The 24,401-nt window shown below is 40.4% G+C and overlaps 1 protein-coding gene and 1 pseudogene across 1 annotated transcript in view; one reads left to right on the top strand and one right to left on the bottom strand.

Moving 5' to 3' along the window:
• KCNMB4 (potassium calcium-activated channel subfamily M regulatory beta subunit 4) overlaps positions 1-12,101 on the bottom strand; it is a 77,569-nt gene extending 65,468 nt beyond the window's left edge. The window contains exon 1 of the mRNA XM_005680231.3: positions 11,440-12,101. Coding sequence (XP_005680288.2) covers positions 11,440-11,775 — 336 coding nt within the window. The 5' untranslated portion in view covers positions 11,776-12,101. The remainder of the gene's footprint in view (positions 1-11,439) is intronic.
• Positions 4,249-6,699, top strand: LOC102191213 (annotated as a pseudogene).

Here is a 24,401-nt window from a genome sequence, read left to right on the forward strand (position 1 = left end):
AGAATGGAAGATTTTAGTCTCAGTAAGCAGTATTATTTTCTGGTTTTTAATTCTTGAGAATTATCTTAAAATAAAGTTGTGTCGATAAGGACAATTACATAAATGTGTTTATTACACAGGAAAAAAGTATTAAACTTCCAAGATTAGAATTTAATTTTACAGGATATATTGATGAGATGGTTGGATGGCATCACCAACACAATGGACATGAGTTTGAGTAAACACTGGGAGTTGGTGATGGACAGGGAAGCCTGGCGTGCTGCAGTGCATGGGGTCACAAAGAGTCAGACATGACTGAGTGACTGAACTGAACTGAACTGATTGATAATTTCCACTAATGAGATACAACATCAAGTGCTTCTACAATGTTGTTAAATTATAACTGGTATATTGGACATCAGATAAGGTTTCAAAGTCCATTTAGTCAATTGCATCAGTTAGATGAATGGATATTTCTTCACATGTGCTTCGAGGTACAGAGAACTCTCAGTGACCCAATCTGCTGGATTCTGCTAACCAAGCAAGCAAATACATGAAATAAACGTTTGATTAGTTTATTTACCAAAATGGTCACAGATTTAAATAATTTAATAAACATATGGTTTTCAATTTTATAACCAATTATTTTAAAAGAAAAGAGGATATTACCACAACTCAAATTACAAATTTTTACACATTAGTTTATGTGTCTTAGAGAATACCAAAAGCACAGCATGAGGAACATTGAGAAACATATGTAATATTGAAAACCATTCTGCTCAGTATTATACTGTGAGTATTTGTGGTAATTGTAATATAAATGTACTGTTTATCTAGGAACTCAATCGTTAATACGAAATTCTGCTTAAGACAGAGAAAAAAAATTTAAACCCAAGGTAAATAAAATGAGTGACATCTTCACTCATAAATGAGTATTAAAGAACAGTTCAGATAAACAAAACTGACAACTTATAAAAAGCTTTATAATTCTGAGGTAAGTCTGTAATAATGGAAAATATAGGCACTTTCCCCAAAACGTAAACTGAAATATATTGTAATATTACAAACCTCTCATGTAAAAGTAAAAAGTTTCTGATTAGAGTTTAAGATACATAATTTGAGAGTTCTTACAAATAATTAAGACCTTCATAAACAGCATCCACAAATGGATGCCAGAGGTGGCTCATGGTTAAGTACTCTCAGACAGGAAGATCCTAGCAGTCTGCAGAGTAGATTGTTTGCAAAGAGCTGTAATAGGTGCACATAATCTGACCAAGCTTTCAAATATCTAATCATATTAGTCACCTACTCAAAAGCCTTACTTGGCTTCTGTGTTAGTTTCCTATTGCTGCTATAGCAGAAACTTAGTGGCTCAAAACAAATGTATTAACTTGCAATTCTGGAGGACAGAATTCCAAAATGGGTCTCACTGAGCTAAAATCAAGACACCAGCTGGGCTATACTCCTTTCTGAAGCCTCTAAGAAAGAATCCATTTTCTTGCCTTTTCCCGCCTGCATTCTTTGGCTCATGTCCCTTTTCTGTATTCAAAGCTGCCAACAGTCAGTTGAGTGGTCTTCACATTGCATCACTCCGACCTCCTCTTCCACATTTAAGGGTGCTTGTGATTCTAAAGCCCACCAGCACATCTCCCTATTTTAAGGTCAGCTGATTAGCAAATTTAACTGCGTCTGCAACCTTGACTCCCCTTTGCTGTATAACATAAGATTTTCACGGATTCTAGGGATTAGTATGTGACCATCTTTGATAGATAGGCATAGATTCTTCCTACCATGGGTTCCCAGTGTTCACTAAACCCACCCTGTCTGTCAAGGACCTCTACATTACTGGCCCCAATTTACTCTCCTGCCTTATCCCAGGTGGCACTAGTGGTTAAGAACCTGTCTGCCAATGCAGGAGACTAAGAGACATGGGTTCGATCCCTGGGTTGGGAAGATCCCCAGGAGGAGGGCATGGCTACCCACTCCAGTACTCTTGCCTGGAGAATCCCATGGACAGAGGAGCCTGGCAGGATATGGTCCATAGGGTTGCAAAGACATGACTGAAGCGACTTAGCATGCATGCACATCTTTTCCCCAGACCTCTGCTCTTTGGCCCCTAGGTTCCAGCCACACCAGTCTACCTGCTGGTTCCCCAACACACCTCATACTCCACAGCTCCAGAGCCTTGCTCCTGGCATTCTTCTCTTCCTTGATGCTCTCTTCATTTTTCCTCAACTTTCCTCCCAAGATAAAAATTCTATTCATTCTCAAAATTTTATGGCAAATGCTTCCTTCTCCAGGAAGCATTCCCTCTAGTCATTCCCCTTTAGATGTTTATCATATTCTTTGCACCTCCCAGTAGAACATGATGTTTTGCTTTGTTTGATAGTTATTGTGTTCTTATCTCGTCTGCTAGGTAATGATCTCTTTGAGGGCAGAAACTCAAGAATTCATCCTCATGTGTACATCAGTTGCCTCCAAGGGTGTTAAGTCGTTTCCGACTCTGTAACACCATGGAGTGTAGTCTACCAGGATCCTCTGTCCATGGAATTTTCCAGGCAAGAATATTGCAGTGGGTTGTCATTTCTTACTCCAGGGGATCTTCCTGACTCAGCAATTGAACCTGTATCTCCCGAGTCTCCTGCACTGGTAGGAAACTCTGCACCACCGGAGAAGCCCATAAGTCAGCTGCTGCTGCTGAGTCTCTTCAGTTGTGTTTGACTCTGCGCGACCCAAGAGACGGCAGCCCACCAGGCTCCCCCGTCCCTGGGATTCTCCAGGCAAGAATTCTGGAGTGGGGTGCCATTTCCTTCTCCGATATAAGTCAGCTGCTGCCACTGCTGCTAAGTCTCTTCAGTCGTGTCCGACTCTGTGCGACCCCATAGACGGCAGCCCACCAGGCTCCACCATCCCTGGAATTCTCCAGGCAAGAACACTGGAGTGGGTTGCCATTTCCTTTTCCAATGCAGGAAGTGAAAAGTGAAAGTGAAGTTGCTCAGTCGTGTCTGATTCTTAGCGACCCCATGGACTGCAACCTACCAGTCCATGGGATTTTCCAGGCAAGAGTACTGGAGTGGGTTGCCAGTGCCTTCTCCACTAGGCGTATCTAAAACTGAACACCTGCTTTTCATGCAGTGTGTTTGTGTGTGTGTTCTCAGTTGTGTCCGACCTCCAAAATTACTCCTCCTTCAGTTTTTCTATTTATAATGATAAAACCACCTCTCTTTTTCAGTTGTGATTGCCACAGACCTTGGAGCCATCTTCATTTTTTCTCCCTCATTCCTCACATCCGGTCCATCAGTGGGCCTTATCAATGCTACTCCCTGATCTAAGTCACCACCACCTTTTGTTGGTCCTACTAGACTCCTTGTTTCCAATCTTGCCTCTGATGCTCTCACCTTGCACAAGTGAGCATGAGTGTGTACACAAACACTTCTCCCCCCATACAAATTCTATCCTCATCTCAGCATCCAGATGGATCGTTCAAATTGTTTAAAAGTCTAAGTCTGATTATATCTTGGTCCGGCCTAGTGTCAAATAACTCACCATCACACGTAGACTAGAATCCAAAGTCCTTACAAAGGTTTCTGAGACCCTCGTCTCACCCCGCACTGTTCTCTGTTCACTCACCGTCGTCCTCACTATTCCTCACGCTTGCCTCAGCGCCACTGTACTTGCTGTTCCTGCAGCTTGTGGAACAGCCTTTCTCTGGAGAGCCACGTGATTCTTTCCTCTGTGTCCCTTAGGCCACTGATAATCCTCTCATGTCCTTTGGGTCTCTGTGGAAATATCACTTCCTCAGAGCCACCTTCCCTGGCCATCCTATGTAGAAGAACAGCTCTCATTCCTTCCATAACTTTCTGTACCTTTATGCGGCTTAAATTTTCTTTGCCCATCTATCATTACATCTATCATTATCAATTCATTACATTATGAACTGATTTCTTGTCAGTCACTCCACCAAAATGTAAGCCCCAGAAATCTTCTTTTGAGCTCTATTCCAGTCCTAAAACCTAGAAACACACCTAGAACCTAAGCAGGCATTTAATAAATATTTGTTAAATGAACTCATCTTTGTACATCCTCTCATTTCTTGCCCAGTTCTTTGATCATAATAGATGCTGGAGAAGTATTTGCGGACTTAAATTTGATGTACATCCCCAATATTACTTCATATTATCACCAGAGGAAAAACCACCACAGTAAGTCACTTTTTCATGGAGAAATAAAGGCTACAGATAAGTTGTCACAATTCAGATTAGTCTTTTATTAATTTTGACATGATGGACTCCCTAGAGCACAAAGTATATCACGTTGAACATCTGACTCAAGAATGGAGCTCAGAAATTAACCCCAGCGGGCCTTACTGTCTATCCAGGGAGTGTGTGTGTTGGGGGAAGGGGCACACTAGAATGGATGAGAAGGGTACCAAGAAGGTGACTAAGCCACAAAGGCCTATAGTTAATTACATCCAATTTCAGGGGATATTCTTAGAGCCTGAAGCCTCTTCCAGTTCTGTTCTAAGTTTTTCTTCTTTTCAACGCATTTCTCTTAGGTTTTTAGTAGTACTGATTTCTTAGAAATAGACATTTGTCCTCTCTTTTTAGGTTTTTCTTATCAGAGAAAGAAAACTCAAAAATAAAACATACAGCCTCTAATCACCTACTTTCTCTGATCTTTCAAGAGGCCAGTTTTCATAATCCATCTTTTCTTGGCCATCCAATATCTACAATGAGGCAAAGGCAAATGTTTGGAACTCCATAAGTTCATTTCATTTAAACTAATTTTAAAGGATTCTCTTCTTTTCCTTCAGAATTTGAGTCCTTCCTTTCATACCAACTCTCTATATTCAGTAGCATCAGTACCATCTTTTAACCTAAACACACAAATATTAATCATGATGAATCCTTTGGGTTCTTATTTTGCTTTTCTTGAACAACAGATGAAGACATTTTCTAAGCCAGTGTTTATTTTCACTCCGTCTACAGACTAGAATTACTTGTAGAACTTTTTAAAAATTACCAATACCCAGGACACACCAAAGACCGAGTGTGAATCTCTAAAGGCTGGACACAGGCATCTGAACTTCTTTTTAAAGTTCCCCCAGACTACTCGCCGTTTCAAACTGCTGCTAAGACCTTAGGGACAGTTGATTGACACCCCCATACCCGCCAGGCTTGGTGGAAAGCGACTCATGGAACGGCCGTGAGCAGACTTCACGTCACTTAACTGCCAAAATGACATCATTTTCCACCTCTGCCCAGTGTTCAGCATCTGACAGTGCTGGCAGGATCTCTAGAACAAACCAATTGGGTACGACCAAAACTGCCTCTTTTGAAGATTTTGCAAGCAGCAGGTGCACAAGCTAAAATGTTCACTGTTAAAGAGCCCCCTCTACGATATGCTAAGAAAGAATCTTGTCACATTAGCTACTGCTGCTACAGATGCTGCTCAGACTCTCGCTATCGCACAAGAGCACAGTATGGATATTCCAAGTCAAGACCAACTGAAGCAAAGTATAGAGGAAAGTTCCAATTCCAGGAAAAGAACTGAAGAAGGCAATATTCCCACGCTGCCTACCTCACAGTATAAATGCAGAAATTCTAGAGAAGATGAAGACTTGGTAGCAAATTTAACTCAAGAAGAGACGTCAAGACTGGACCTCAGGTTTGAGGAGTGGGATGTAGCTGGTTTGCCTTGGTGGTTTTTAGGAAACCTGAGAAATAACTATACACCTACAAGTAATGGCCCAACTGATTTACAGACAAAACAGGATATAGGTACTGCCATTGTTTCAGACACCACAGATGACTTGTGGTTTTTGAATGAGTCAGTGTCAGAGCAATTTGGTGTTGGAATAAAAGTTGAAGCTGCTGATCCTGAACAAACAAGTGAAGAAGTAGGGAAAGTGAGAGACAAACAGGTGATTGAAGTGGGAAAAAATGATGACCTTGAGGACCCTAAATCCATAAATGACGATACTGATATAGAAGTTACCTCTGAGGGTGAGTGGCAGTGTACTGAGTACAAGAAATTTAACTCTCCAAGCAAGAAGTACTGTTTTCGTTGCTGGGCCTTGAGGAAGGATTGGTATTCAGATTGTTGTAAGTTAACCCAGTCTCTCTCCACATCTGATATCACCGCCATACCTGAAAAGCAAGAAAGGGAAGGAACTGATGTCCCTGACTGCAGAAGAACTGTATCAGCTCCAGCTGTTAGACCTAAAGATACATACATAAAGGAAGAAAGCTCGAAACGTTTTGATTCTTGCAACTAGGTGGAATTCTTGGATTTGGCTCATAGTTCTGAAAGCCAAGAGACCATATCAAGCATGGTAGAACAATCAGACAACCTTTTTGAACAGAGAAAAGATACAGGAAACATGGAGGATTGCAAGAATCTTTTGAAGCCATGTAGTCTGTGTGAGAAAGACCACGAAACAGGAACATTATTCACGGGAGGACAGGCCATCTTGTCACTTGTTTCCATTGTGCCAGAAGACTAAAGAAGGCTGGGGCTTCTTGTCCTATTTGCAAGAAAGAGATTCACTTGGTTATTAAGGTTTTTGTAGCATAGCTGAATCAGTGAATTACAGACAGATATTAACAGAGCTGGTCATGTATCCAAATATCAGTATTGAGTATCTCTACGCAGGGTGACCCATTTCATACTTTCATTTATTCATGTGAACTTTTATGTTCTAGGACATTTTTACCTCTAAACTTATAGAATTTGAGAGTGAGTTCTTTAGAACTAGATTATCAATTTGGAAACTATTAACATTAAAAGAGAAGTTAATCATTCTGTCTTCAAAGATGAGGATCTGGGAGGGAGCAGTACAGACAGAAATACATTCATTTTTATTTAATTTAATTTCTTACTTTCTTTTCTGGTAGGGAATGTTCTTGGGCATCAAAATCCAAGGTGGCTATTAGAAATATATCAAAGCTATCAATGTATAAAGTAGATTACTTTATGTTGTGTGGTTCAGAGAAACAATTATTTTTGTAAAGAGCCTAGAACAGTGATATCCAACATTTTTGCTAACATACCTCAAAAAACAATTTTGAAAAAGTACATACGACTTTTTGCACCTTTTAAAAATTGACGTGTAGTTAGCAAAAAATAAAGTCAATAAAGTGTTCCCTTCTGCTGAAAAAATAAAATAAAGTTCCCCCAGTGATTCTAATGGATTGTCATGGTTGAGAACCAAAACCCTTAGCATACACAACAGCTAGTCACAAAGAGATAATTCAGTGATAAGAACCGTAGTCAGAGGAAGCTGACCCCAAATTTAGATTTTTTTTTTGCAGTGGTCAACTCAAAGAGCAGTTCACTGCCCCGTGGATAATTAGGACTTGACTTGATAATTAGGATAACTGACTTGAGTACTACATTACATGAAGTACTACATTACTTGAAGGAACCAGAGATCAAACTGCCTACATCCGTTGGATCATCGAAAAAGCAAGAGAGTTCCAGAAAAACATCTACTTCTGCTTTATTGACTACACCAAAGCCTTTGACTGTGTGGATCACAACAAACTGGAAAATTCTTCAAGAGATGGGAACACCAGACCACCTGACCTGCCTCCTGAGAAATCTGTATGCAGGTCAAGAAGCAATAGTTAGAACTGGACATGGAACAATAGACTGGTTCCAAACCGGGAAAGGAGTACGTTAAGGCTGTATATTGCCACCTTGCTTATTTAACTTATACGCAGAGTACATCATGTGAAATGCTGGGCTGGATGAAGCACAAGCTGGAATCAAGATTGCTGGGAGAAATATCTATAACATCAGATATGCAGATGACACCACCCTTATGGCAGAAAGCAAAGAAGAACTAAAGAGCCTCTTGATGAAAGTGAAAGAGGACAGTGAAAAGGTTGGCTTAAAATTGAACATTCAGAAAATTAACATCATGGCATCCGGTACCATTACTTCATGGCAAATAGATGGGGAAACAATGGAAACAGTGAAAAACTTTATTTTATTGGGCTCCGAAATCACTGCAGATGGTGACTGCAGCCATGAAATTAAAAGACACTTGCTCCTTGGAAGAAAAACTATGACCAACCCAGACAGCATATTAAAAAGCAGAGACATTACTTTGCCAACAAAGGTCTGTCTAGTCAAAGTACGGTTTTTCCAGTGGTCATATATGGATGTGAGAGTTGGACTATAAAGAAAGCTGAACGCCAAAGAATTGCTGCTTTTGAACTGTGGTGTTGGAGAAGACTCTTGAGAGCCCCTTGGACTGCAAGGAGATCCAACCAGTCCATCCTAAAGGAAATCAGTTCTGAATATTCATTGGAAAGACTGATGCTGAAACTGAAACTCCAAAACTTTGGCCACCTGATGTGAAGAACTGACTCACTGGAAAAGACCCTGATGCTGGGGAAGATTGAAGGCGGGAGGAGAAGGGTATGACAGAGGATGAGATGGTTGGATGGATCATGGACACGATGGACATGAGTTTGAGTAAGCTTGGACAGGAAAGCCTGGCATGCTGCAGTCCATGGGGTTGCAAAGAGTCAGATACAACTGAACAACTGAACTGAACTACATTACATGACTGGATATAGTTTCTGCTTTGGAAACAAGGACACGTTTCAAAACATAAGTTGAATAGGACTTAAAGATATTTTAAAGAAATTATTAGGCAAAGGTCAAATTTATTCACACTATCTCTTTAGTAGTCTGCAGCATAAGAAGTTATATATTTGCATTATTCTTTCCCCTTCCCTGCTTTTTACTATAACTAATGTAGTAAACTTGTGGGAGAGGAGGAAGCCCTTGTTCTCTTTTTCTAAGAAGAGATCTCCCAAATGGCTTCTTGCTGCAGTGGGTCATAAAGCAGAGAAGGTTGGAGGTGATCAGGATCTAATACATTGTAGGGAATCTAGACATTCTGCAAAGAGAATGGATGGGGAACCCAGACCTTCAATAAAGAGGTAAGTCCTGGGTAGCCAAGATGCAACAGCCCTTGGTGGTGGGTACTGCTTAACTGCAAGGGCACGGTGGAAACATTCTGCTCATGTGATGGGCTCTGGCACAATATTTTGGTTACACTGAATTTTTCCATCACTAATTGCTTACCAGAATTTCCAAATTGAGCATTTCATTGCTCAAAAGTGGAAAGGTGACTCCAAAAGAACATGTCTAATGTTCTATAAATGGTCCAATGCAATCATAATTTGGATAAAGAGATATATACTGCTTTGGCTGAGGAAAACTTGACTAAATCGAGTGGGATCATTTTCTGTAACATTAATGTATCTTTCTCCAGTTCTGTCATTTCTTTAATGCTTTACTTTAAAAAAATCTTATTTTGTTCAGATATTTCTTCAAAGTAATCATTGCCAGGATCCAAATTGGCACAGGAAGGAAACTGCTTATTTGCAACAAAAACAGATCAAATCTTAGGATTACATATAAGCCATTACCACTCTTTCCAAGTGATTTAGAAATCTATGTCCTGCTGCTGCTACTGCTACTGCTACTGCTACTGCTAAGTCACTTCAGTCGTGTCCGACTCTGTGCGACCCCATAGACGGCAACCCACCAGGCTCCCCCATCCCTGGGATTCTCCAAGCAAGAACACTGGAGTGGGCAACCTATGTCCTAATAATCTATGTCCTAATGATCCAAATTTACTTTTTCAGCCAAATTCTACAAAATTACCTGGAAACTGTGAAGCATTCTTTGTATAGTAAATTCTATCTTCTTGAAGTCTTGATTAGGTATTAGCTACTTAGTGGAATATGTATATATAATTTATTAGTGCCTGAGCCACAATCTTAAACTAATCGCAATGTTTCACCAATTATAACACCTTCTAAATGTTAAACTACCATATAATTTCTAAATCACTACTACTGCTCTACACCTTTCTTTTATATTAATGGCTTAATCTTGAAAAAAAAAAAAGTGACATTCCTAAAGCCTTGCAATTTGTTTTGAAATTACTGAGCACTGAGCTGCCTAACTTAAAACATCTGTCTTTGAGGTCTGATTGCTTCTTTGAGACTTTGAAGTTTATACTCTAAATTCTGTATTTCTATACTTACTACTAATTTATTATCTTCATTTTTAAGATACTCTTCCTTTGTCAGCAAGAGCACTTTTTTTTTAAGAGAAGTCATTCTTTTTTTTTTTTTTTTAAAGGAATTCTCTTTTAAAAATGTCCCAAATTCAAGAATTAACTATTTAGGAGACAAGAACGGGAGTTTTGCTGCAGAGAAATGATAAGCTTATTTTTAAATACTTTAAAAATATTGATATAGGATTCTTCTTTTGGATTGTTCTAATTATATCCTGTCACATGCAACAAAAGTTTTCCTGTGTACACAAGACTCATTCCCTTTTGGACAGTTTTCTTGATCTTCAAGCACTGCTCTAACAAACTGGGAAGATGTCAGTAACTTTAAAGAAGATACATACCTTTTCTTTGATAGTTAAGTAATCAGAAGAGTGAAAAAAGGCCAAGAGACGAAAAAAACAAAAGAAAGAAAAGCCTTCTTGGAAAAGCAGGTGTACTACAAAGCTCAACTAGTTCACAGACTGAGGACACTGCTTTTTATAAGTTTTTTCTCCACTGGGAACGGTCTTCTGAGTCTCCCTTTCTCTGCTTTCCATCCCTCGAGTCCTAACCAGGTTTTTTTTTCTTTTTTGCTTGCGAGAACGGAAAAAGTTGCCAAGGCAGGCATATTCGGTACATTTCACGGAGGCTTTTCTATTTTCAGAAAGTTTTACCGTTCCCCAGATGGCTCCCAATTGTTCTTAGACACACGGAGAACCTAGGCTTCCTCTAGACGCTTCTGAGAATCTATTTCGTGACAACTAGGAGTCCACAGTACCCGCCCAAGATGGATCTCCACAGAATTTCGCATTTGATTCCACGTCGTTTGTCCACCCACGAAAGCTCATCTTTGTACCCCAAGTTAAAAACATCTGTCTAGAGTGAAAAGGTAAGGAAACCTCTAACACCTCTCAAAGGGCTAAAGGACCCCCTGCAACCTCCAAAGGCGAGTTCTGGACGCGGCCAATGGGAGCTCGGACCTTGACCATGCGCCGGAGTTGGTGGTATCCCCGCTACGCACTGGATTTAATCTGAGGAAAAGTTAACTTTCGGCTCCTCGCATCTCTGCAAAGCCCGTCCGGTAGGGCCCGAACCGAAGCTGGGCCAAGGCCTCAGAATCTGAGACCAGGCAAGACAGGTGTGTAAAGAAAGCCTCCGGGTATCACAGGTCGCTGCACACAAACCCTCCTGAAGGACCGGGGGGCCCCGGGCTCCGCGGTGTACTTACTCCCGGTTTAAGCATAGTCCGCGACGCCTTGTCGCCTCCTGGTAACGTCTGCATACTCCGAGCCACCCCGCGCAGGGTTTAACACTGATGCTCCCCCAAACCCCAGCATCTCCGTAGGAGCGAGGCAATCCTCCTGGGGCGTCCTTACCTTGGGGTTGGTCAGGAGCTGGTGCTCGTCGCTGTGCAGCAGCGCCCTGGAGTTGGACTCGGAGTTGTTCACGTAGACCTGGACGCAGGGGTACTGCGAGGTGCCCCTGCAGTCGGCGCCACAGGTGAAGGTGCACTCGAACACCTCGCCGATCTGCTGCACCGACAGCACCGTGCAGTTGGCTGCCGTGGCTTGCAGATCCTGCAGCGCGGGACTGAGCCAGCAGAAGCCGAAGATAAAGAGCGACACGACGCCGGAGATGATGAGAAACAAGCCGAGCCGGATGCTCTTGTCCTCGGCTTCCGTGTACTCGTAAGCCACCCGGAGCTTCGCCATCGCCCCCCACTCCCGGCGGCGGGCGCGCTCCCCCCGCCCCCTCCCGCCCCCGGCGCCGAGCCCGACTGCCTCGGCGGGAGGAGCCGCCGCCGCACGACAGCAGGGGAGTGGGCGGCCAGGGGGAGCGCGCGAGAACAAAGGGGCCGAGGCCGGCGACGCCCCCCGGCGGCGGCAGCGCCCCCCTTCCACCTCCCCGCCGCCGCCCGAGCCCCAGAGGCTCGCAGCGCGGCCGAGGTTTCAGAGCCTCCTGCACCCTCGGGCGCGAGGAGTGCACGGGCGGCTCCTGCCTCCGGCGCCCCCTGCCAGCCTCCGCCCCCGCGCTTTCCCCGCCTCCCCCACCCCGCCTCCTCTCGCCCGGTGGCTCCCAGTCTCCATCGCCCGCCGGCCGCCGCTCCGCGGACTCGCCTGGCAGGTGCCCGGAGGGCAGAAGCTGCAGGGCTGAGGCGAGCCCCGGGGCTCCCCTGCGCGGGAGGCAGCTCCGCCGGGCCCCACCCGCCGCCGACCCGGGTCCTCCCGCCCCGCCCCGGGGCGTTTCCCGTGGGCGAGGGGCGGGCAGGCGCTGGGGATCGCGGCGCTGGCGCCCGGGATTCTCGTTACATTCCCCTGGGAGGGACAGCAGCGATAAGAGGTTAGGATCAATATAACTTAACGAAGTGAAAGTTTAAAAAACAAAACAAAAAACAAACGAGGGAGACGGTGTCGTGCAAGTGGAGCGGCGGGAATTTTGAACTCCAAAGGGGGACTGGTCAGCCAGCGGCGAGCCAGCGGCCGGGAGGCGTGCGCTCTCGGGGAGACTGGCCGCCGGCACCAGGCGGACAGGGATGGAAGCCCCCGGGGCGAGCGGCGTGCGCCCGTGAGTGTGCCCCAGAGAGACCCGGGCCGCCGGTTCCCATGCTTGGGGCGGGCGCGTGCGCCGCAGCGCGGGAGGCGTGACCTGCCGCCGCCCCCCTTCCCTCGGGCGAGCGCGGTAACCGTCCGGCTTCAAGGTCCCGGCGCTCCCAACTGCCCAGGAGCATCCCACGATCACCCCCACCCGCGACACCGCCCACCTCGCCGACCCCAGCCGGTCCTGGAGGTCAGAAGTGAAACAGGCTGAGTCAGACGGAGTTTGCGGTGGAGGCAACGCGCGTGGGGGGCAGGAGCCTGCGATCCTCCCTCACCGACCCAGGAAACTCGCTTCCTGGGTCCTGGGTGGACCACGCTGCAATGCAGGTCTTCGGGCAGCCGGGCCGACCCCAACTCTATGTGCCCAAGGCTGGGGTTGACTGAGTAGGGACCCAAGGGAGCGAGTGCAGAGGCTTACAGCCCTGGAAGGAAACACCATGTTCCCCATAAGGGCCGTCTTCTCGCTCCAAACCGAGAGCAGAATCCTCTCTGTTCTGGCTCCATCCTCAGGAGTCTTGCCACCGTTGGCCCATCTCGGAATTTGTAGATGAGCTTTCCAGGAGCGCTGTACGAAGCGACAGCGGCGTGCCGACCCACTCTGGGACAGGTACCGTTTCTAGAGCTGCGCCCTGCTCTCCTAATTCTTTCTGCTGCTCCCTCCATACCACCTCCCCACCTCGCCTGTGCATACCTCAGTCTCTGCTCTTTTCTTGACTTTTAAAAAGAAGACTATCTTTTTAAAATCACACTGCTATCAAAATATCAAACTTGGAGAACTATTTCGACCTACATTTTGAAGCATCAGAGTATTCACTTGGCAAAACATATAAACATGTCTTTTTCTTGACTTGCAAGTCCCAAATGAATATATTCTTAATTAAATTCAGTCATATATTCATATTCCGTTCCTGATGAATATGGAAACACCAAATTCTTGACTTCTCTTTCTTGGATTTCAAATGTTAGTTTACTGGTATAGTACTTTTCTACTGAGGTCCTGATCTGTTACTTTGAAGCACTCCTTTATGTGGTATTTCCAAGCAAGGGGTAAAAGCAAATTTAATTACAGGAAGACCCCAAGTGTTTTTCTGAGTAAATTAAGAAGATGCAGGGTTTGGAAATTTTCCAAGTCAGGAAGACTCTTTGTCCTTTAATACCTTTCAAGTTTTGAGAGACTATTTTATTATTTTCTTTCCTTTCTGTTGGCATAAAGACAATTGTTAGTGATTACACACACTACCTGAAAGAAAAAGTGAGTTTATTAGTTGAAGCATATTAACCTAAGATTACAGATTTTCAGTGTGAATCTCTCTCCTACAGTAGGTTATAATTATTTTCCTTTTCAAGCCTTCTTGAGGCGGTGGTGAACAGATTAGATTTTTTGGATCTCATAGCTCTGATATGGTGAGCAACTTAACCTTGAGGCAGAATTAATTCCTATAGCTGTTCATAAAACACAGGGATGGGGTTGTCTAAAAATAATTTAATGAATATGATTCACTTTTCAATGATTCTAAAGCTCAGAGAGTTGTGTGAATGTAACCTTTGCCTCAAAACTGAGGCAAGATGGTCTTCCAAGTAAATCTAGAGAACAAACAACAGAAAATATTGTCTTAAATTCTTAAAGGCTTTTAAATCCATTTTTTTCAAGTTCTGCATTTAGTCACTTTCCTTCTTTATAATTATTCTAAAAGTATTTGAAGAAACTGTTGGCATCTAGCCTCCTGCTCTTTACTCATTTTTTCATACTTTTTTGCCTTTTCATACTGTTCATGGGGTTCTCAAGGCAAGAATACTGAAGTGGTTTGGCATTCCTTTCTCCAGTGAACCACGTCTTGTCAGAACTCTCAGCCATCATCTGTCTTGGATGGCCCTACACGGCATCTACATTTCAGGCAGAGATGAGCACAATAAAGGACAGAAACAGTATGGACCTAACAGAAGCAGAAGATATTAAGAACAGGTGGCAAGAATACACAGAAGAGCTATACAGAAAAGATCTTCATGACCCAGATAACCACAATGGTGTGATCAAGCACCTAGAGCCAGACATCCTGGAATGCAAAGTCAAGTGGGCCTTAGGAAGCATCACTACGAACAAAGCCAGTAGAAGTGATGGAATTCCAGCTGAGCTATTTCAAATCCAAAAAGATGATGCTGTGAAAGTGCTGTGCTCAATATGCCAGCAAATCTGGAAAACTCAGCAGTGGCCATAGGACTGGAAAAGGTCAGTTTTCAATCCCAAAAGTTCCAATTCCAAAGAAAAGCAATGCCAAAGAATATTAAAACTACCAAACAATTGCACTCATCTCACATGCTAGCAAAGTAATGCTCAAAATTCTCCAAGCCAGGCGTCAACAGTGTGTGAACTGTGAACTTCCAGATGTTCAAGCTAGGTTTCAAAAAGGCAGAGGAACCAGAGATCAAATTGCCGCTGGATCATTGAAAAAGCAAGAGAGTTCAAGAAAAACATCTACTTTGGCTTTATTGACCATGCCAAAGCCTTTGACTGTGTGGATCACAACAAACGGTGGAAAATTCTTCAAGAGATGGAAATACCAGACCACCTGACTTGCCTCATGAGAAACCTATATGCAGGTCAGGAAGCAACAGTTAGAACTGGACATGGAACAACAGACTGGTTCCAAATTGGGAAAGGAGTATGTCAAGGCCGTATATTGTCACACTGCTTATTTAACTTACATGCAGAGTACATCATGCGAAATGCCGGGCTAGATGAAGCACAAGCTGGAAAAAGATTTTCCAGAGAAGTGTCAATAACCTGATATTCAGATGAAACGACCCTTATGGCAGAAAGCGAAGAACTGAAGATCCTCTTGATGAAAGTGAAAGAGGAGAGTGAAAAAGTTGGCTTAAAACTCAACATTGAAAAAACTAAAATCATGGTATCTGGTCCCATCACTTCATGGCAAATAGATGGGGAAATAATGGAAACAGTGAAAAAACTTTTATTGAGCTCCAAAATCACTGGAGATGGTGACTGCAGCCATGAAATTAAAAGACACTTCCTCCTTGGAAGAAAAACTATGACCAACCTAGACAGCATATTAAAAGCAGAGACATTACTTTACCAACAAAGGTCCGTCTATTCAAAGCTATGGTTTTTCCAGTAGTCATGTATGGATGTGAGAGTTGGACTATAATGAAAGCTGAGCGCCAAAGAATTGATGCTTTGAACTGTGGTGTTGGAGAAGACTCTTGAGAGTCCCTTGGACTGTGAGGAGATCCAACCAGTCAATCCTAAAGGAAATCAGTCCTAAATATTCATTAGAAGGACTGATGCTGAAGCTGAAATTCCAAAACTCTGGCCACCTGATGTGAAGAACTGACTCACTGGAAAAGACCCTGATGTTGGGAAAGATTGAAGGCAGGAGGAGAAGGGGATGACAGAGGATGAGATGGTCGGATGGCATCACGGATGCGATGGACATGAGTTTGAATAAGCTCCAGGAGTTGGTAATGGACAGGGAAGCCTGGGGTGCTGTAGTCCATGGGGTCGCAAAGAGCTGGACACAACTGAGCAACTGAGCTGAACTTACTCCTCTTAATTCTTATTTAAATTAGCTTGCTTCTCTTCTGAACCTTTCATTATTTCATGTGTTTCTTACTAAAAGTCAAACATATTAAAAAGACTTTTCATACTTCTATTTTATCCTTAATGGAATTCGGTATGTTAGAGTTTCATTTATTTGAACTGGGGCTGCCTTTTCACATTTCCAAGTAAGGTTGGATATGTCAGCCCCTCAATTTCTGAAAAGAGGTCACCATCGACTCTCTTAAGTTAGGATAATGGTAAGAACACTTAGGACGTCAGAGATTCTGAACTCTGAGGCCACTGAACATCTTGTTTCCTGTGGAGGGCAGAGGCAACACAAGAAAAGGAAAAGCTATTCTTTTCTTTGCATAGTTGTCCGCCAATTAAAATTGAGATTAAAACTGCAGTTCTCAGGACCAGACTAACTTACTTGATGTACTTCTTTGATTACAGCAATGTTTTCAGGAGAATCATGGTCAAGCCTTGATGAAGTTCTTTAAAAGAAAAAACATATCTAAACAAAGACATTAAAACCATTGTTATTTATAGTTTGTTCTCAAGATCAATATTCCTCAAGAAGTCCTGTGACTGATGTTAAAGTTGCAATATACAATTTCATATGTATATATACCTTTATTAAAACATTGTAAAAAGAATGATCATAAGTAGGGCTAGGAATAGAAGTGAATTTTGAATATGTTGGGAAAATGTTTTATACATGATTTTCAACATTTGCACACTGTGAAGTTTTTCACACTGAAACTACACACTTGGATAGCTAAAATATAGGGGAGAACATTAATATTGTATCATCACCTTTTCTCATTAAAATTCACATGCTGGATAGGTTTTAGACATTTGCAATTTGAGAAGAGTAAATATGAATGAAAGCATGAGTGATCCAAAAACAAAAAATATATAGAAAAAATTTATCAAACTTTTTCATTTAGTAATGTAAATTTAGATTTTGTTATTGTCACAGAAAATTAAGTTTTCTTTCTGTTTGGTCTTAACTTTAAAAATGCTTAAAGTTGTAATAAATCATTTCCAGCTTGCTAATATTAACTTTCTTGCCATGCTTCATTGTAGAAGTAAAATATTTGCTATTAGCGTCAGAATTTTACATGCTAAATAAACTTCCTGTGGCCACTGTCTTTTCTACTTGCTTTTATTTTTTCCTGTCTATAAACTTTACCTATGATATTGAGCACATAATTATCATTGAGAACATGACTTACTATTTTTAGATAGTTATAATCATGTTAGAACAGGAAGGGATCTTAAATATTACCTAGTTAAATATTAAGTAGGAAAAAAAGCTCCCAAAGACTTTGCATTTTGTTTTAAATAGTAAATAACGATTATTAAAAATATTTTTTCAAAGTTCAAATTTATTTGCATATAGCCTTTATCTTTGCAATTGAAAAAGAAAAGCAAAAAGCCCAGATAATCACTTCATATTAGTAAATTCATAATACTGTACTGGAAGTGCTGGTTGGATTTCCTAAATTCTTGCCATCTGTCAGTCTTTCATGTTAATGGAAGTGAACTTCTATGTATATAAATACACATGTAGTAAAAGGGACATCAGCTTTGAAATTAGAAAGCATGAAGCTAGTAAGTTTTGGTCTCAACATTAAGAATAAATAGTTTGACATAAGGGATGTTTCAGACTGGAACATTTCATGATTTTTATTCCAAGTTGATTTTGTTCTTCCCATGTTCTTCAAAAACTTAGGTATTACTCTCTTAACAGTTCCCAGTTCTGTGTCATTTAATAATTCCCAAATATGGAAAGTGCCTCTTAGTACAGTGACTAACGGGGGAGTGTCTGTCTTTGGAGAAATGGACCAACGTCTACTGAACACCTACTATAAGCAAATGCTCTAATTTAATCTTACCATGAGATGAAGAGGAACAAAATTAAATACCTCTTCCAAGATTCTGCATGTGTTTATTATGGCATAGTACATGGCCCATTCTTTTTTTACTCTTTTTTTACTCTACTAAGTCACATGCAACTCTTGTGACCCCATGGACTGTAGCCCACCAGGCTCCTCTGTCCATGGGATTATCCAGGCAAGAATACTGGAGTGGGTTGCCATTTCCTTCTCCAGGGTATCTTTCCTACCCAGGGATCGAATGTGGGTCTCCTGTGTAACAGGCAGATTCTTTACCAACTGAGCTACAAGGGAAATCCCTTCTTCTGTACTACACCATTGCTAAGGAATTATTGTCTTCAGTATAAAAGAAGTGTAGGTAATACAAGTGGATTTCAAATGTGCTTTTATACGTATATTCAAGTATGGTTAGCCTTGATCAAAATCCATATTGTGAAACCTGACTATGAAGCGGCGGTGGCGGGAGGGCAGTGGGTAGAGAATGCAGGAGTTGATGACTTCATCTGGTCCTCCTCTTTAATTTTACTCAGAAATACTTGTGTTGAAAATAGCTCATTTTTAGATGCATAACAAATATAAGTAGTACTGTGTTATGCAGGAGAGGGAGATTAAGTGTAGTATTCAGGTTTCAGAGAGACTAAATTCAAGCTATTCAAAGCTTCTGTTACTGTAGAAGTAAACACAGGGAATGAGATGTTAACACAAATCATTAAATCATTTTAGGGTAGAAGAAAAGCCCAAGTGAGTGAATGAAAGTCCCTCAGTCATGTCTGACTCTTTGCCACCCCATGGACTATAGTCTGTGGAATTCTCCAGGCCAGAACACTGGAGTGGGTAGCTGTTCTCTTCTCTAATGGATCTTCCCAACTCAGGGATCAAACCCAGGTCTCAGCATTGTAGGCGGATTCTTTACCAGCTGAGCCATCAGGGAAGTCCAAGAATACTGGAGTGGGTAGCCTATCCCTTCTGCAGAGGATCTTCCTGACCCAGGAATCAAACTGCGGTCGCCTGCATTGCAGGCAGATTCTTTACCAACTGAGCTATCAGAGAAGCCCCAGAAGAAGAGTCTATCTTCCTCTTAATGCAGGGAATCACCTAATACTTCTAATAATAGCTTCCTCACTTTTGCTTGGACACTGCCAGTGATGAAAAAGTCATTAACTCCTAATGCTATTCATTTGATTTTTGGACATTTAAAACATTTATGGTGTAGTATTTTCTTGTAAGTTGAAATCTGCCTTGCCGTAACATCCATGTAAATATCCTTATTCTGCCCTCTGGTGTTACACAGGTTAAAGATAGTCTGTCTCACAAATAATCTGCCTTACAAATTTAAGATATGGGAAGACCACTGTCATGTCCTTAGGCCCTTTTTTCTTAGGCTATTCTTAAATTTCTTGGTATTCTCTTTTGATATGGTTTAGAAAACCAAACCAAAATGCTAAGAAAAATAGATAACTGGAGGTTGGAAACATTCTCTAAAACAAAAGTCTGAACCTTTCTTTTCCATGTTTTCCTGCTGACAAACATTTCTGGGACAGAGGACATTGCTGTTCACTAATGAACAATATAACTGCAAAAAGATTTTGGCTTTACTCATTAGATAGAATTGGGATTCCAAAAAGTGATATGCAAGTCAACTCATTTAACATTCAAATATTAAATCATTTAGAGTGAGCTGAAAAAAATTATTTTTAAAAACAGGTATAATTTTCCACTCAATAAAGGGACATAACTTGTTTTATATTTGAAGACTATTAACCATTTGAAGATTATAACCTAAAACATTAAAAATAAAAATGTCTGACTCCTAAGAGGAAAAATATTTAACAGCTCAAATTTTCTCTTAAAACAGACCATTTTTTCATGCAACTGTTACATATGGTAATTACATCTTAAAATAAATGTTCAGTATGTAAGATTTAAAGGTAGCTTCAAAACATTCTGGCTGCCCTAAATCTTTATTTTTGTACAAAGGATAAAACTATTTATATCATTCCTGCATGTAATTTTTTCTCATTGAGCTGTATATTTTTGAATAATCATCAATTTCAAAGTTCAATTTAAAAGTCTTTTCATTATAAATGAGTAACCATAGAGCTGGTCCTAAAAATAATCCCGTACACTCGGCCATTTGTTGACATCATAACACTCTTTGAAATTTGATGCATTTCTTCCAAAATGTTTAAAGAACTCTCAAGTGTTATTCCTAAAATTATCTTCAGTATATACTAGAGAATAGATTGGTCTGGAAGAAAAACATCACCTGTTATTAAGTTTTAAAAATTAAATTATGTGGTCAAAATGTTACTTAGGCTAAATACAAATGCATGTTAGCAGAACATTATGTTTCAGGGTATGCTTATGAAAATTCAGAGACTAGCTCTGATTCATAGTAAGAATTTGTTTTCCTCAGCTAGTATCCTCAGTTGTTGCTTAAAGGAGCTACCATGTGGGGCACAAGCTATTTTATCTCACCTTCTCTAACAAAAATGTCAAAATATATTTGTGGTGTGATAGATGCATTCTCAGGCCTTAGGAGTGAAAACTTAAGTTTTGCTATAAAGAAGATAAGTAGTTTATTAGCTAAAGTATTAAATATTTTGGCAAATGCCAAGTTGTGGCCATAAGCTGTTAAGACTATGCAATAATTTGGGTTTTCGATAAATAGGAAATTATGACAGTGAAAACCACCGTTGACTTCTTGGCATTTTCAAGAAGTTATTTAAATGACTGGATTAAAAAAAAAAAACTTTTCAGTTGATGGACATAGAGTTGATAGTGCACCTAACTGCCCTTAGCAGTTTTTACCCATATAAGTTGAAGTAGCAATCTAATGTCTAGCAAAAATATCCCAAGGAAATAACTAAGGTTAAAAAAAAAAAAAGAGAAAAAGCATCTTTGCTGTGTTGTACTTGGAAATGGATTTAACTCCCTCAGTATTCTGCTCTAATAAATACTATTGTTAACAATGCAGCGTCTGTACTAGAACCCTGGGTGATGCCCTCGATACACAGTAATGCATTATCCCAAGATCAACTTGGTTTGAGTTTCACCAGGATCTGAGGATTTTATTCTAGTTAATACTTATACAGTAGGCACAGAATAGTATAAGTGGTAGTTCACTAACTTCAGAAATGACTTGTGGTACGTAACTGAATTTTGTATTCTTGGCCTCTCCATAGATATTAAAAAATCAGTGTGTAAACATGAGACCTAAAATATATTTTTAATATGCTCCCCAGTTGATTCTTGTGCACATCCAGTTTGAGAATTGCCTAAGTTGAGGATAACTGGTGAGTGAGTTCCTGCAGCTGTCTCAATCCAAATTAGGCTTTCTATAATTAAATTTAATGGTTTTATGAATAAAAAATAGTATTGCTTAATCAAATTTTTGTGATCACCAATGTGACAGAAAACAGGAGACTGTACACTAATACAAGGTATTAGTGAAATTTACCTCAAAATTTTAACTCTTCTCTCCTTTGAATGTAGAACTAAATGCAAACATAAATAAATCTGGGGAATATACACATGCACACGATTTACTAGTCTTTGTGCTTTACTGTTTCATGTTCCTACTCCAAAATTAAAAATGCAAGTTGCCTTTTTTGATTAAATCTTTCCAAAGATATTGCAGTAATTTAAAGTAAACCTTACCTATGACTAAGAGAAGAGCACATTTTAGACTAATCAGTTTTCAGTATGTAATTTTTAGCCCTGATGACATCATGTTCTTCGACTTCAGATCAAGAAGAGTATCAACATATGAAAAGAGCTGAAGTTATCAAATCCAACATTTTACTCAAAAAGATAGTTGCCTCAACAGCAATTCTGACAGTCACCTAGTTTCTGCTTCAACATTTCTGTTGATGGAAATCTCACTTCATGAAGCATTTAATACTGTGGGATAGGCACCTTCATATAGAGAACAAAAAATTGTCTCAACTTCCATCTGCTGGTTTGAGACTTGACCTCTTCATTTAAATCCTTCTTGTATTTGCAGACAGCCACCACGTCTCCCCATAGTTGTCTGCTGTCTCTCCTCCGAGGGCTGCATCTGATTAACTCAGTTCTTCCCATACGTGACATCTTTGAAACTGCTAGGCATTTTGAAATTTGTGATTTCTCTAACTGAACTACTTTTGTTCCTTTGTGAATACAAAATAATGGTACCTTAAAATTGTTGGCAATTACGTTTGCTGAGATACAGTAATTATCCCACTTAAATACGTTTTCAATCAATGACAGAATCTCAGTTATCCAGTTCAATTCCTTACCTTATACACAGAACACTGTCCAGCCAGTCTCTCCTTTGTTACATCATGTTGAATTTAATGCCTTACAAATCAACTCTTCAAAACCTCATCTCAGTTACATTTTAATATTGTGCTGAAATCTTTACTGGTTGTAGTTCTGCCCTTCAGTTACACAAATGAAATTTGTCTTTCAGCGATAGCTCAAGTTTGATACCTGAAGACAGATTATTGATTCCAAAGTTTATTCTCCAATGCTAAACATTCCTTCTTCCTGGTGGGTTTTTTTTTTTTTAAATGATACTTTAACATATGAGGATACTCAAAAACCTTACCTCTGATGCTATGCTTAAGACAACATATTAATCCATGTAAAACACTTAAAGACTGTTGCTTGGTAGCTAGAATGCACGTCACATTTTCTCCTGCCTTCCCTAGTCATGGTAGCTCTTAAAATACATCAAACTTTCCTATCTTGTTCTGAGCACTGTACTTGTGTTAATGTAGTTGAAGATTAGATTAGCGTTTTTGGCAATAAAATAACAATTTGATCTACATATGAACAACTTTTAAGCCATGGTATATATCCCACCAGGCTTTACTCAATAGCAACCAAAGTGCAAAACCAAGTAATTTTTCTGGTGCAATGTATCCTAGTTGATGTAATTTTAAGAGATTACTGGGTTAGATTGAGATTCCGATTCTGACTTTTAATGTGTTTATTTGCTTCATCTCCTAGATCTGTCATCTATTCATGGTATGATCTAATTCATTAGTGACACTGTAGCACTAGCAGCAAAGAGACAAACTGGGCATGCCATTATGACCTATGTTTTAAAGACATTGAGATATATATGGCTCATGTCATCTTCCAGAGACTGTTTTAGAACCAGTTACCAGGTATTCCTGTATCTTCTTTGTTAACTCACAGACAAACCATGGTGAAGAGAACATTAAAGACGGACATACCCTTTCTTTACACATATACACATTTAGTTTCTCAGCAATTTTTTTGCAAGGTTGATGCTATTAAGCAAATTTAAGTTAAAATAAGTGAGTCCTCCTTTGCAGCCATGCTCAGATGCAAAAGAATGGAAGATCTATGGTTTTGGAATGAAGGATTCAGAAGGATTAGCTAGAGTGGGAAAAATTTCAAAGTTTTGAGAATTGAAAATGCCTAAAAAGGTTCTTTTAAAAATGCAATTATAGCAGAAAAGTTATTTCAAAGCCCACTGCTTTTATTTTCAAATTGGAATTATCCATTTATACCAATCAACAGGTATTTATCAAGCACCTACTGTGTCCCAAGTTCAGTGGCAAAAAGGAAAAGACCAGACAAATGGAAACTGGAAAAATTTATATACTGTGAGAATTTAAAATTTCATTTCTTAATTAAAATGCTGTATCCAGTGAAAACTATCTGTGCAGTGAAAAACCCCTAAAGGTGAAATTTATCATATTACAGTATCACCACAAGCAGCACATCTGAAACTAAACAGCTGAAAGGACTTTCTTTTGCAACTAAGTAGCTTTTGTTTCAGAAAGCCAATTATAGTATAATCACAACACTTATTTAACAAATGTACGTGTCACTAGTTATAGAGGGAAAAGTTAACAGAATTAAATCTAAGGCAACTGGAAATATTAGTTTAGGTCAACTTCTGTCCATAGGTAACCACAAATTATAAAACCAAGGAATATAACAGTGTGCTAAACAGTTTAATATAGTATTTTAAAGATTTCAGATAGAATTTTAAAACTTGGATTTGAAGTCAAGAACATGGCACTTTCTGCTATCAACAAGTTATAAAAAGTTTGTTTACATGTAAGAATTTTCTCATTTTGATGATTCAGAGTAAAAAGGAACTCAGAAAACTGGAAAAATATGCACTTAAAACTTTGCATTTAGCAGTTAAAACAAACAAGTAGAGAGCCAAACCACTTGACGAGCTATCTTGTTTTTGAGTTATTCACACAGTCCCAATCGTGATAGTGCTAACACTTGTTATGTTTATACTTGTAAGAATA

Source organism: Capra hircus, chromosome 5 (assembly GCF_001704415.2).
Source record: "Capra hircus breed San Clemente chromosome 5, ASM170441v1, whole genome shotgun sequence".
Lineage (NCBI taxonomy): Eukaryota > Metazoa > Chordata > Mammalia > Artiodactyla > Bovidae > Capra > Capra hircus.